At 36.5% G+C, this 13,946-nt stretch overlaps 1 protein-coding gene across 1 annotated transcript in view; it reads right to left on the bottom strand.

The window, feature by feature from the left end:
- Nucleotides 1-3,537: 3,537 nt before the first annotated feature.
- Nucleotides 3,538-13,946, bottom strand: part of LOC140241563 (uncharacterized) — a 34,199-nt gene continuing 23,790 nt past the window's right edge. The window contains exons 5-9 of the mRNA XM_072321299.1: nucleotides 8,135-8,336; nucleotides 7,121-7,237; nucleotides 6,261-6,474; nucleotides 4,641-4,847; nucleotides 3,538-4,322 (exon numbers count right to left, since the gene is read on the bottom strand). Of these exons, the coding sequence (XP_072177400.1) occupies nucleotides 4,038-4,322; nucleotides 4,641-4,847; nucleotides 6,261-6,474; nucleotides 7,121-7,237; nucleotides 8,135-8,336 (1,025 nt within the window). The 3' untranslated portion in view covers nucleotides 3,538-4,037. The remainder of the gene's footprint in view (nucleotides 4,323-4,640; nucleotides 4,848-6,260; nucleotides 6,475-7,120; nucleotides 7,238-8,134; nucleotides 8,337-13,946) is intronic.

Genomic DNA, 13,946 nt, shown 5'->3' on the forward strand with positions numbered 1-13,946 from the left:
CTCTTTGGATATACCTCTTCTCTTAGTTCACTGGATTCCATCGAGTGGCTTCAACCATTGTAAAAGTGGACACTTTCATACGATTTCATATTTTGTGCTAGAGAAATGCCTGTGAACATTACTTGTAAGATTTTCCTTGTGTTGATTTGACAGCAGTGCATTTCAGTGAATCTATCACATTGGTGCAACGGAGCACAAAAAAGCAAAATGTTCTTAAATATAAAGTATTTCTCATGAACAGAACTTTTGTTTTTCCCGTCCCCTGCCTTAATACCATCAAAACCATAATAAAATGGACCAAACTCTGGTAAGTTACATTGTAATTTTATTAACAAATGCCACCACATTAACATATGCTGATATCAGTGGATGAGCAAACTTTTGGTAAAAGATTGGTATTGGTACTTTATATTCCATATACATTATAATTATGTACACATCATGAAGATGACTTCTTGGTTTTGCTGGTACTTGCGTGTCGGAGATAATATTGAAAGATTCACCTGTGAAGAGGCTATGAAAAGGATGCTCTATGCTATGAAGAAAACTACGGAGGTATCACACCTCCTTGAGAAAACTAAAAAAAAAAAAAAAAAACAGTTAGTTGCACTGGATTGTAAGTTATTGTGTCTAAAAGGTGTCAGTGACAGACAGTCCACGGAGGTTACGCTTCCTTGGACAGTCTAATATCATGAAGTTTTATGGGTGTATATGCTACTTCACATGGACTTTCCCGAACCTAGTCAAACTAGGAAACTACTTTGAGGAGACCAGATGTGATCTTGGAAACAAATTTTGTTCTACTGCATACCAATGTTACAGTCATATCAGACTGAACTTTGAATTTAATCTGTAAACATACGTAGGCAGAATGCCCCTCAAAGCAAGAGTTAAGATATCCTGGTAGCAGTTCTGCCAAAGTCACAAACCCAAACAAAATTGGAAGAGCAACTCAAAACTCTACAATGAGCTTACTCCTTCATTTCACAAATAATTTCACTTGCACCATCAGATAAGCTAGATATGAAGAACATTTCAAAGCAATATATCAAACACTTGAAAGGTTTAATTGACATTCAAAGAGTTACTGGCATAACTTCTCTCTTCCATAACCTCCATCTTAGAATACTACCTGGTTTAACATTTATACTCCAAATCTGTCTTTGTAATACACATATTGAAGACAATTCTCTTTGGGAAGATTTATACATCCACGGAAGACATTCTTGTATCTGAAACTGACATTCAGCAGCAGCACAACCTGCAATTATGTCAGTTTTCATGATTTCCTTCACATTTTTAATGCCACTGTCATGACTGAAAATATTGCATCACTATCTAAATGTTGAATTCTTCTGAATACAGGTGTGCACCTCTAATTCAACACAAAATGTCACTAAAACCATGAGATAATAAAAATAAAACAGTAAGTGGAAGCACAACTTGTTTTTAAATTCATTTTTTTTTTTTTTATGGTTAGCTCCTACAAGACATTAATACCTTCACAAAAACCTCAAACTGATTCATGAATATATTAACATCTTGTGAATAACAATGACAAAAGTTAATCTCATTTACAGTGTAAAAGCATGGAAAAACAGAACACTTCAAACTGTGACGAATGCACTTATCAGTGAATCATAGCCTCACATAATCAGATTGCTTGCACTTCAACTTTGCATATTTCACTGCGCTACATTATACTGTTATATTGGAGCCACACCCATGCATTGCTAACAACCAGATTGTGCATAGACTGACATGCAACATATGATCAACATTTGCTCATGCAGAGAAAGATGAAACTCAAAACAAAACACACGCCGGTGGGTAAACCGAAATAGTAAACTGGAGATTCTTGGTAGAGTGGAATAAAAAGTGATTTTGTGCGTATCAATAGATAAATGTGTGTATCAACGCCAATTTTCAAAAACAGATGTTGCATTAAAAGAAGCTATGACTCTTGCAAAGTTTGACACATCTATTTGTTCAAAACATCTTGAATAATATCTATAGGTGGTGACAATTCATCTGATAATCCCCTCATGATGGCTAAGAAGTCAGAAACAGATGATGTTTATGACACATGCCAAGTAAGCCATATTAATCAGACTATACAATAGTGACCTTCACACTCCATAATATGTAACACACTAACATATCATAGAAGAAGGCACAACTAAGTTACATCCAAAAAGTAAGAAAATGTGACAGTTAAACGGTAAGCAGAAGACATTATTTGTGGCTGTCACATGGTGTCCAAACTTGGAAGAGTTCAAATGAAGCCTTTTGTACTGATAATAAAAATGCATGGGGATCATATACAGCAAAGCATCTGTTGATTATATTTGTATGATCAGACTCAACAAACTAGACATTTTCATATCGGTATATTTGTGTATCAGATTAATAAAAAAAGGTAAAGTTTATTGCATTGAATACAATGAGTACAGGCAGACGTTACAAAAATGCATATACACAGATTTATTATGAGTATCATTTCTTTGTCATCTTCAGTATCAAAATAGCACTATGTTACCAAGAAGACATTTGCATCTGCATATAAAAATAGCATTTCACTCTTTAGTTCTGATGGATGGAAGTCAAGATTGTTAGAAATTTTGCATAAGTCAGTTCTAGAGTCATCAAAACTTATCTAGGCCCAGTGCTTACCAATGGCACTCGGTGGATATAAAAAACAATCATCAGATTAGGTGATTGTTTTTACGCAGTTACAACTGACAGCATTCGTTGAGCACAAACTTAATTGTTCCAGGGTGCTCTTGTATAATACACTTACTATATCTTACAAGATGATCAATCACCATGACAACATGGAAGATCTGAATATCAAATGGCTGTTACGAGGGCAGCTTCCACTGTAAACCAGAAAGTTTGATGTGCATAAAACTTAGTGGATTTCGTGAGGAGCCAAGATTTGTGAAAGTAAAATCATGCAAACGTATTTATCTACACAGTGTACTAGATACCAGCGGCGATTCGCCCAAGTTTCATGCAGCAAATGCCTGTGGTTTTACAGTATTACTGGGAGGGATTACAACAGTAAATCTTTAATGCAAAGAACCCAGATCTAGGATCAAGCATCAAGGATCTACCTCCTGTTCATACTATAATTTTAAATGAGACGAGGTGATAACAATTTAATATCTTCAACCTGACAAAAGTTTTAATGTGGCTGTTAATCTCACACTGATAAATTAGATTACATATTGATCTCTACCTTAGAGACAAAAAGACATTGATTGCGATTTGTATAACGTGCAGTACTGATAGGTGATTATCTACATGACTGAAGGGTGCTTGCAGATGAAAGAAAACCACTAGAATCAAAATCAAGTCTTTTATTCTTTCATATTCTCTACTGTTTTTTTATCAATTACTCACAATGTCACTGATCATAAATGAAGTACTACATAAAGCCATATACTTCACAGGGTTCTCATTTTCTCGAATTTTGCGAGTCTGGTGCTATATATGCAAATTCAACTACAAACAAAACTAGGAAAGCACTCTCCGCCAAGCAGCTCATTTCAAGCATGCTGAAAATTGCCCAATTTCAAAATATAGCAGCCTTTTCTTTACATCATCAGCTTCCAGCTGGACGGTGTCTCGCCCTGAGCAGGGCACGCGCTTTACTGCGTGTCTGCATACCTCCAGTATGCACGGCTTGACCTCACAATTTTATTGACCCTATATGCCAAAAGAAAAAAAAAAATCCTCAAAAAAAAAAATCTACTCACAACTTGTTGAGTTATTTTGCAAACAGACAAATAGACAAAGAAACAAATGTCGATGAAAACACAACCTCCTTCCTTGGTGGAGGTATATATAAACTCTGATCACGAGATGAATTGCTTTGTGCATGCACACACACATTTCTCGGTTCATTACTGCACTCAATGATCGCGAGTTTAATTTCTCATGAAATGGCTGGGAAGTCCCAATTCCCGAAGAATTAGACTCGCTAAATATACGGTGTATACAGCACGTCAACTGTCTCTTGATCCACTCTAAGGTCATGTGATCACAACTCCTCTGTACACACACTGGCCTGTGCATTCTTCCATGAGACACGGCCACAGGTATGACCTCACTGCCGAAGACTTCCTGTTCGTTCCCGGTGCTCGCTGGTGCATATCAGGGTTAAAGTTCATAGAATCATACATGATGGTCAAGGGAGGATCCTGGATGCCGAGTCTCCATGACAACGAGACAGAACGCTCGATGAACCTGTTCAGCTCAATGGAAGTCTTCAGCTTTGGATAGTCATACAGAGCTGTGAACAGTTGCTTACTAACCTCCTGAGGAAAGATAAAGGACAAAAAAATTCAGTCAGTTTTCAAAGTTTCTTCTTCGTTTTATCATACTCTTATTCTTTCAATTAAAAAAAACCAAACAAACAAAAACATCAAACAAGCAAGGATGTTTGAGTATGTATTACAACAGAAAACTAACCAAATCTGAGCTTTGGTATATCATCTAATAAACAAAAAAACAAAATAAAACAAAAAGGAACCAACACCTAAATAAAAACAAAAAGTCTGGTGCCCTCTTTTAACTTGATATGTACATTTTCATTTGTGATCCCCTAAATCACAAGAAAAAGTTCTTAGCCTTACCTCAGTGAGAGGGGTGAGGTCATAGCCCTGTCCAAGCTGTCTCAAGAACTGCAGCAGGTCACTGCTGATCTTCTCCTTGACCTTGTTGTCCCTGCCCTGGGAGTTGCCGTCTTCTCCACCCCTCCCCTTGTTGGGGTTTACCTGGAGGAGTTGCTGAACGCCGCCCTGGATCGACTCCAGCGTGTTCTTACTCGTCCTGAAGGCCAGCTGCAACATGGTGTACACGAGGCATAATGAATTTAAACTGGTAACCATTAATTATAATGGCAATGGGCAATGTCTTCTTTTGTGGAAGACTATGGGGGTGGGGCGAGGAGAGGAGGTTTGTTTGTTTTTTTTATTTTTTTATTTTGCATTCTTTTTCATATATTTCTAGACATTTCTTCCCTTTTGTGTCCTCTGGCTTGTTGAATGCTTTACATAACCAAACTATGGAGGGCTAATAATAATAAGGGGATAATGCGATTTGCTGTGAAGCTGCAAGTTGGTTGATGATGATTGCTAATGTACATAATGTAATGGTTATACCCAATCACAATGAATGCATATGCAACAAAAATCTAGAAACACATTACAGCTCTGTTCTAATCCTTTCAATTATTATCTTTTTTTTTTTTACTACTTGATGTAATTTTCATTTCATCTTCACAATGTTTCCGTGGATTACCTTCATTTTCAGCTGACTATCCTTTCATTTAATTTCATATATTTTCCACCATCCAGTAATCCCACTGCTCTCTGCAAATATACTCTTCTCCCTTAGTGGTTCTTGTGTCTTTATGGCTTTTTTTAGTTTTGAATCCCCCATTACATAAAGCACTGTTGCATAATTTTCTACTATGGCTAGTCAGAAATTCATATCATTAAATAAAAAGAAGGAAAGAAATGATCACAGTTTCTAAGGTAACACTTCATCTCTATGTTTCAAATGAAGGTCCACCTGTACAAACAATACATAAATAGACTTAGAAATGAAAAAAAAAAGAAAAAAAAAACCTTTACCCATAATTCTACCCGCAAATGTCATACTGTTTATTACATCTAGTGTGTCAAATTTTTTACAAATCAGGACATCCCAACAATTTCGTAAATGTTTAAATTCGCAGTCGTAGCGTACAGTAATGAACAGAGATGTGTATATGTGCATGTTGCATTCATGTTGGAATAAGAGTTAATATGTTCGCATGTTGCTGAATTTGTAAATAGCATCCAACTCATGAATTTGGTAAAAATAAAAATTCCACTAAATATACGGTGTAAACAGTAATTTTTCAGTTGAGAAACAGGACAAATCTAGGTCATGACATACCCTCTCTGATCTTGACCAAGAGCATTGGCGACAAAGAGGGTCGTCCCCTTTAGCAGACTGGTTTACCAACATATTCAAATTTTGTGCATGTCTTTCTGACAATGGTTCTTCTTAACAAACCTAAAAGCTTGCCCAAGCTCTGCAGGACATAGCTACAACTATTGTGTGCAAAGTGGATTCCAAGTATTGAAAAGCGTTTTTAATGTGCAGTGTAACAGAATAACTTGTTACTACGTCAGGAGAGAAGGAATATCCGTAAATTTGAATATGTTTATAGTAAACCAGTCTATTTGATTTGAAAACAAACTTACAACAATTACTGAGAAGAGGACTTTATCCTTAAGGTCATCGCTGTCCTCAAACTGGCCCTGTTCCGACATCATCTTCAGCGACATCCACGCCTCCGCGCGGTCGTTGGAGAAGAGCTTGTCGTACTCGTAGAGGAGGTCACCCACGATGTTGCGCTTGGATTTTATGACGTGATTGCCATTCCCTTGGGCCTGACGAGAGGACAGCCTGGTGATTCTATGGGTGTAGACAAGATTGTGAAAGTGTCCTTAATTTGTCCATATGCAGACGGAATGTCCAACATTGATTCTGAATGGCAGATTGTGCCAAACATTTACTTTGTGTCTCATTTATGCAAATTCTTATGGAAGGACAAAGGGAAATCCATCATGACCAATACTTCCAGTACATTATCACACACACAATTAAAAACATAACCAAAAATTGCAACATTATCATCAATTATCAATATTACAAGCTTATTAACAGTACCATTCAAGTAATGGTGCAGCATTTTTTGCACAAACTACACCCTACCATCTGGAGAAAACTTAATACTGGCACGAGAATTCAATAGAAATTGAAGAAAAAAATCACAGGCTACAATTATTTTCTTACTCTTGCTACCAAGTAGATAATTACAGCTAAAATTTGTACAACATGCCAACCAATAAAATTGCTACTTCTCTTAACCCGTTGAGGACGAGTCCCCGAGAATACTCGGGCAGGTGTCTATGGGAAATGCGTGTTGTAGCAAAATCAGTCCGCCCTCAACGGGTAAACCATTTCCATGCCAATGAGTCAAATGTGCACACATTTCACCTATGTACCTATGGATAGGAAATTAATGTGGCATGCAGAGGGGTAAAGAATGTGTCCTTACTCTTGGTTGAGTCTCCTCTCGGTTTCCTGCAGCTTGTCAATCTGACCGATGGCCAGTCTCAGGTCTTCCTTGGTCTTCATCAGTTCTTCCTGGGTGTCGTGGTACTCCTGACGGACTCTGTGGGCAAAGTGAGACAATTTCATGGTACCTTTTGACATCAGAAAAATCAGCTGTGAATACATACTCACTTTTTCACATTCCAGTTCATCTCATTTCATATTTAACCCATTGAGGATGAGTCCTGAGTATACTCTGGCAAGTGTCTTTGGGAAATGCATGTTGTAGCAAAATCAGTCCATCTTCAACGGGTTAAATGAAAATACATAAAAATAACACTTTCATGTGAATACTCTTCCAGAGCATCAATACACATTGAAAAAAAAAGGTCCATGACACAACCTTGTTGGAATACCAATCACTGGGGTATGTGATGACAGCTTGTGTTTACTATGTAGTTGAGCATATGATTTGGAATGCTAAATCATGCTCATGTAAGTGGTGTTGATTTCAAAAAATTCAATGAAATAAATTTGAATTTGTTTGTCTCACACTGATTTCATCCAAGGTAGGCACTTTTAGACCATGGACTGCTGTTTAAAGCATTGCAGTTATGACATCATGACAGATATCAAAACCCATTTGCTTTGATATCAACCCTTAATAATCTTGTGTGTGCCAACTGTTTTTCCTCTCTTTTTCAAGGGGGAAAGGATGTTATTTCTAAAAACAGACAGAGTCATGGAAGCAACTATTGATAGACAGTTACATTTGCTGCAAGAGGTTACAAGAAAGAAGAGAGAGAGAGAGATAACTCACAAAAATCACAAAACGGATCTAAACACGCTATGGGAAACATAATTGCTTTGGGGCATTGAACTCAACACGTTCAAATATACACCAGACAGATGTAGAATAGTAACACACAATGACAAAGAGCGAAGCTAACATTAAGAACAGACAGACAAACAGACAGACAGACAGACAAATAGGCAGGGCAAATTTTTGTTGGGTTACCTGTCTCTCTCTTTCTCCACGCTTTCCCTTTTGCTTGACTCCTGCATGAGCATCGTGAAAGCCTCGTCCGTCTGGGGCCCGGCGTTGCCCATCACGTATATAGAGGTGGGTCGGCTGGACCGTCGTGGAGCCGGGACGGGCTTTTGCGCGTCAGACGAAGAAGACGACCTGCGACTGTCATTCAAAGGCTGATCTCTCTCAACTACAGAAGAATTGGCGATGACAGACACAAGAGAGGAGGAAACAAAAAGAAAACAAACAAAAACAAATCATTACTCTCTAATTCAAAGAAGATATAGATGTGATCAGACTCCTCATAAAGTTGATAGAATACATGTATTTATGTGCCCGGAAATTCTCAATGAACACTGTTTTGTCAGTTTTATTACCAGCAGGTGATAATCACAGCAGGAGTGTATGCATGTCAGGAACAACTGGTGTTATTAATGACTACCTGTATTGAAAGTATCTACACGGTATACTTGAGACTTAATATTGGCATGCAAGAAGGCAGACACAATAGTAAGATTACTAAAAACAAAGCAATGCAATTTGAAATAGAACATTACTGTACTTATTCATGGGGGAGGATTCTATCTTTGTGTTTATATTCCTGCAGACTGCATTATATATCATAATCTTTGATTTATATACTTGTATATGAGTCAATATATATCTACACACATCCAACCATTCTAAAATTTGCATCATGGAGAGCAATTTTTACAGAGTACGATATACAATGGAAAGAACATATTGGTATCAATCATTTCATTTTCATGACAGCTACAGTGCCAAAAGTATATATTTGTAACCTCACTACAATTACATATCAAGTCTTGACAGAAATAAGGCAGACTGGTGGTACATTCATATACACGCATATTATGTCACTTTGGAGCAAAAAGAACCAATTAATGGGTAAATTAAGGACATGCGTCTTATCTCTTGTGTTTGTCACTGGTAAAAATCCCACACAAAGCATCTGAATACTTAACTTGCTTTTAAAAAAGAAACAGGATCATGTACAGCTTTTGAATAGACATAATCATGTATATCATGTCTAATGGTACAATGACATAACCTACGAAAATTATTACAGCTATAATGACCCACTTGCACCACCAATTTATGTGTGAAAAGTAAGATGAGGTATCATAGAATTCAAAGAAGTATTTCTATTTCTGATTGCTAGACAAGAAAAAAGATAAGATCTGAGGACAAATCTGCATTCTTCTTATGTTTTCTTTGGATAAAAGTCAATTTTTGAAACCAAGACGGATAGCAGAAAACATTTATCATCTGCGTGGAGACCAGTAATGTTGATAAAACAACTCCAACACATACATGGTGGCAAATAATGGAAGGGAAGCATTGCAGAAAAAAAAAAATGAACTAAAAACATAATATCATATCATGCATTAGTCTTTGTTAGAAAGCACTGAAAGAGGAAGTCTTGCTCCGCATTAGCATGAGATAAACCATGCTTGCCATTCAAGGCATTATTGCAGGGGGAAATGAAACCATATTTATACTGAGCACACTTGTGGTTATGTATAAAAGTTGAAAATATTTTCAACTTGTTTGATATGAAATGCATTACTTAGTAAATCATACTCATCACCTGCAATGTCATGGACAATGGGGTTATGGAACAAGATTGTAATGGTGGATCAAAACAATGAATATGTATTGTTCAGGTTAAACATTTTCATTGTGACTGCAGAAGGTAAAAGATGTATAAAAATGCATGAATGGTCAAACACTATCATGCACACTGATTGTCATGATAGTAAGAAGCAGTTCATAAAAAAAAAGGAAAAGATCAAAAACAAATAACTGAATGGAGGTACATGTCAGGATATAAAAGATGTTACATGATAATCATGAAATCTGAAACACAGTCATGGAAATGATACACAACACTGCAAATGGAATAAATACATGGCAGATCTTTGAATGAATCACACAGAATCATTCAAGTTATGGAACAAAAATTGTGGTAATACAAACTTTGGTGACTTAAAATGTAACTGCAATGTATTCACAGGTAATACAATACAAATGATGCAAAAAAAAATAAGTAAGGCAAAAGGTAGGGTACATGGTAGATGAAAATTCACTGGAATGCATCGCTATGTCATTGATAACTATGGAATTAGTGGTACTGAAATACATTCTCATCTTTTATATCAATGTAAAGCTCTGATTTACAAGTATCAGTTTAAAGTATGACTTTGAGTGGCAATAATATGAAAATGACACATACAAATATTAAAAAAAACCCTCTTGGATTGGACAGTGGTATAAAATTATAAAGTGTTCAATGTTTTTCCCCCCATGAACCTAAGCTGAAAAGATCTCCTTTTTTCTTTTTTTGTTTCAGACAAACTTTGTGCTACAGATGTGAATTCACATTTGATGATAAGTTTGACTTGTGAGTCATTTTACGGAGAAACAAATTGCCCCTATACCAAGTCAAATAGGGAAACTACCGCATGAAACCTGAATTATATTAAAAGCCTTCTATTCATGTTGTAGGCTCACTCAGGTAAAACAGAAACTGACAGAGTCTGACACAATGTAGACCATGTGATGATTCAAGCCTCCATTATCTCTTACACCCTTTGGCCCGAATTCACGAAGGTGGTACAAATGAAACCATGGTTTAAACCATGGACAAAAACCATGGAACGCCAAGTGTCGCATGGAAAATTTCGTTACAAAGTCAGTCATTTTGTCGATAAAATGATTATTCTGTAACAAAAAGACAACATTTTGTAACTATAAAATGAACATTTTGTCCACAAAATGATAATTTCGTTAACGAAACGGTCATTTTGTTGACAAAATGACCAATTTTGTAACGAAATATTCCGTGCGACACTTGGCGCTCCATGGTTTTTGTCCATGGTTTAAACCATGGTTTCATTTGTACCACCTTCGTGAATTTGGGCCTTTCAGACTTGAGAGTTGTTGTATGGACAAATGACATACATTATGAATATAGGACATTTTTATGTGTCTGAATGCTCTTGTATCCATATAAAGTATGGATTTAAGAAATCTTGGTGTGTCTGAAAGTGGCCCAAGATTCAGTTCTTGGTCTGTGATGTAACAACCATGAAATTTTCAAATGTGTGTACACTTTGCAGATGACTAAATAGGTAGGCCTATCTGAATGCAAGTGGGGTTAATGCAACTGGATAATAAATTATTTAAATGATGAAAAAAAAATGTAGTCTTGGGATTCTTCCATTTCTTGCTTTTGAACTCATCAGGTATTCGTCAGAGTACATGAAATACTGACACAGGCAACTCCTGTTACTCATAACAAAGTCCTCGGGACCAGCAGTTTTCTTTTGCAATATTGAAATTTCAGTATGGCCAACTGAGAATAATGTATACAAAGATATAGGGACAATAATTTGGGGACCTGGATTTTTACTTCGTTGTAACATGAGTTTTCTTGTAATAGAAGTGCACTGTATGACAAATGGCTGTAAATGCAAAAAGTAAAAAACACATGAAATTTCATGGAAATTATGAAGACACTGCCTTGAAAGGAACTTGGATGAATAGAAAGATACACCATCATGACATCACTATTCGGGTGATGTTCATTATTTCAAGAGATTCAAAGAGATTTTTAAAAAGGTGGTCATTAACTATATAACATATAGTACACTCTATGCATCAATGTTAACACCTATCTAAAACTTAACTAATGAAATCGTGACAAAATCACATTGTTTGGGGTTTCACTTTGTAAACAATGCAGGCCATGGTATACACACATTAACATTCAGTCCAACCTTCTGTTGGGATTTCAGGCATGGAGGCCTACTATGTTCCATTCTTTTGTTGCAATGTGGTCTGAGCATTGTCACCTGGAATGTGGTTCTTACAAAACCTCGCTTCTTACAAGTTTTGCATGAAACCTATTACATTGTGTTTCCCCGTGTACATGATAAGAAGGAATGGACATACACAACAATACACCCTTGAAATAGGATTAAGATATTGTAGGATGAAGCCCCCTCTCACTTTGTTCTCCTTGAACAAGTCACTCTCCTGATTCTTTGTCTGTGATAAATTGTCGGCAGGAACGACCTCTGTGGAAGGGTTTCTAGGCGCTCGGATGACCTCTCCTCTCTTCTTGTTCTTTTGCTCTCAGACCAGCGACAAACTATCATAAACTACACAGCTGATGAAGGCATCAAACTGGCTAATTACCTTGTTTCACAAAGAAATAGCTGCTGCAGTGTTCAGCTACGGATTCTGTAGGTAATTTTGTAAATATCATCTAATAAAAAGCCGATTCTCTTGGGGGATAAATTAAAATCTTGCATCAAACTGGTTCTCAATATGTCAAATATCAGTCATTTTTTCTGTCTTGTAATCATTGTAACTTTAGTATTTAAATCATAACAATGATATAGTCCCATTCATCTAGATTGTTCTTATCTCTGATCAAGAATGATGATGTTATTAAAATGATCAAGGTTATCATAGACATTTTGATGAATATGCTTTAAATATTTCATACAGTATCTGATGACAGCATGTGGGAGGAATAAATATCATCATTGGAAAAACAAGTAGTACATGAATGTTTTTTTTTTATCAGATCTAATACAAAAATCTGTTATCCAACTAGAAATGTCGCTACGGCGACTGGTGTATGCCTCCGCCATAATACATGGTTCTCCTAATAGGTCTATAGTACAATGTCTTGACAATGTGTGATGACAGTTTCACACAATTGGCAAAATATTAAAATGACAGGTTTGCCACAAATGTGCTGAATGTTCACTTTCCTAGAACTAGGTTCAATTGGATGAATGATTAAAACGTCAGAGTGCAGGTATTTGGGGGAACTGATGATTTTCACTTGACTTTTGACCGTTTTACAAGTTTATGCATTGAGTAATTTTCAAGGTATTGAGAAATATAATCTGCAAGAGAAGTATAATTTCAGTATCAAATGGTAAAATAGTATCATCGATACCTGGCCTTTGACCTTTGACCCCACAGAATCACTGTTAGGTAGAACATGCACAAATATGTAAGTTTCATGACAATACCTTGAGTTATTTTTGAGATATGGAGGAAAAAGTGCAATTTAGCACTTTCATTTGACCTTTGACCTTTTGACCTTTGACCTTTTGGCAAGAAACTTCCCACAGAATACATATTGGGTTATACATGCATACATCAAGTTTTAAAAAAATCCTTCAGGCACTGCTTAAATATAAGGAAAGTAGTTATATTTTGAGGAGTTGACCTTGACCTTTGACCCATGACCCCCAACTTCCCTAGATAATCACTGCCCATCGGTACAAGCATATATACTAAGTTCCATGAAGATACCTTGAACCATTTGCGAGATATGGAGAAAAACATGAAATTTCAGTTTTTTTTTTTCACAAAATAACCTGTGACCTTTGACCTTTGACCCTGTGACCCTAAAATCCACACAAAGTATCATCCCCCAAGGATATACCCTCATGCCAAGTTTGATGCAAAACCACCACACGGTTCTTGAGATATCAACAAAAACAAAACGGGACGGACGGACGGACGTACCGACGGACGGACGGACGGACGACCCGAAAACATAATGCCTCCGGCCACTTCGTTGGCGGAGGCATAATAAAAAAACAAAACAACAACTGCTAAAGGTCAATACCATTTTCATTCTGCATCTGACAGTTCTAAAACTAATCAAATTAATTGGCACTTTCCTAAAACAGTGAGCAATTTAATATTTTGAAATACTTATAAGGTAATCCCATGTTTGAAAAACAAA

Source organism: Diadema setosum, chromosome 18 (genome assembly GCF_964275005.1).
Source record: "Diadema setosum chromosome 18, eeDiaSeto1, whole genome shotgun sequence".
NCBI classification, from domain to species: domain Eukaryota; kingdom Metazoa; phylum Echinodermata; class Echinoidea; order Diadematoida; family Diadematidae; genus Diadema; species Diadema setosum.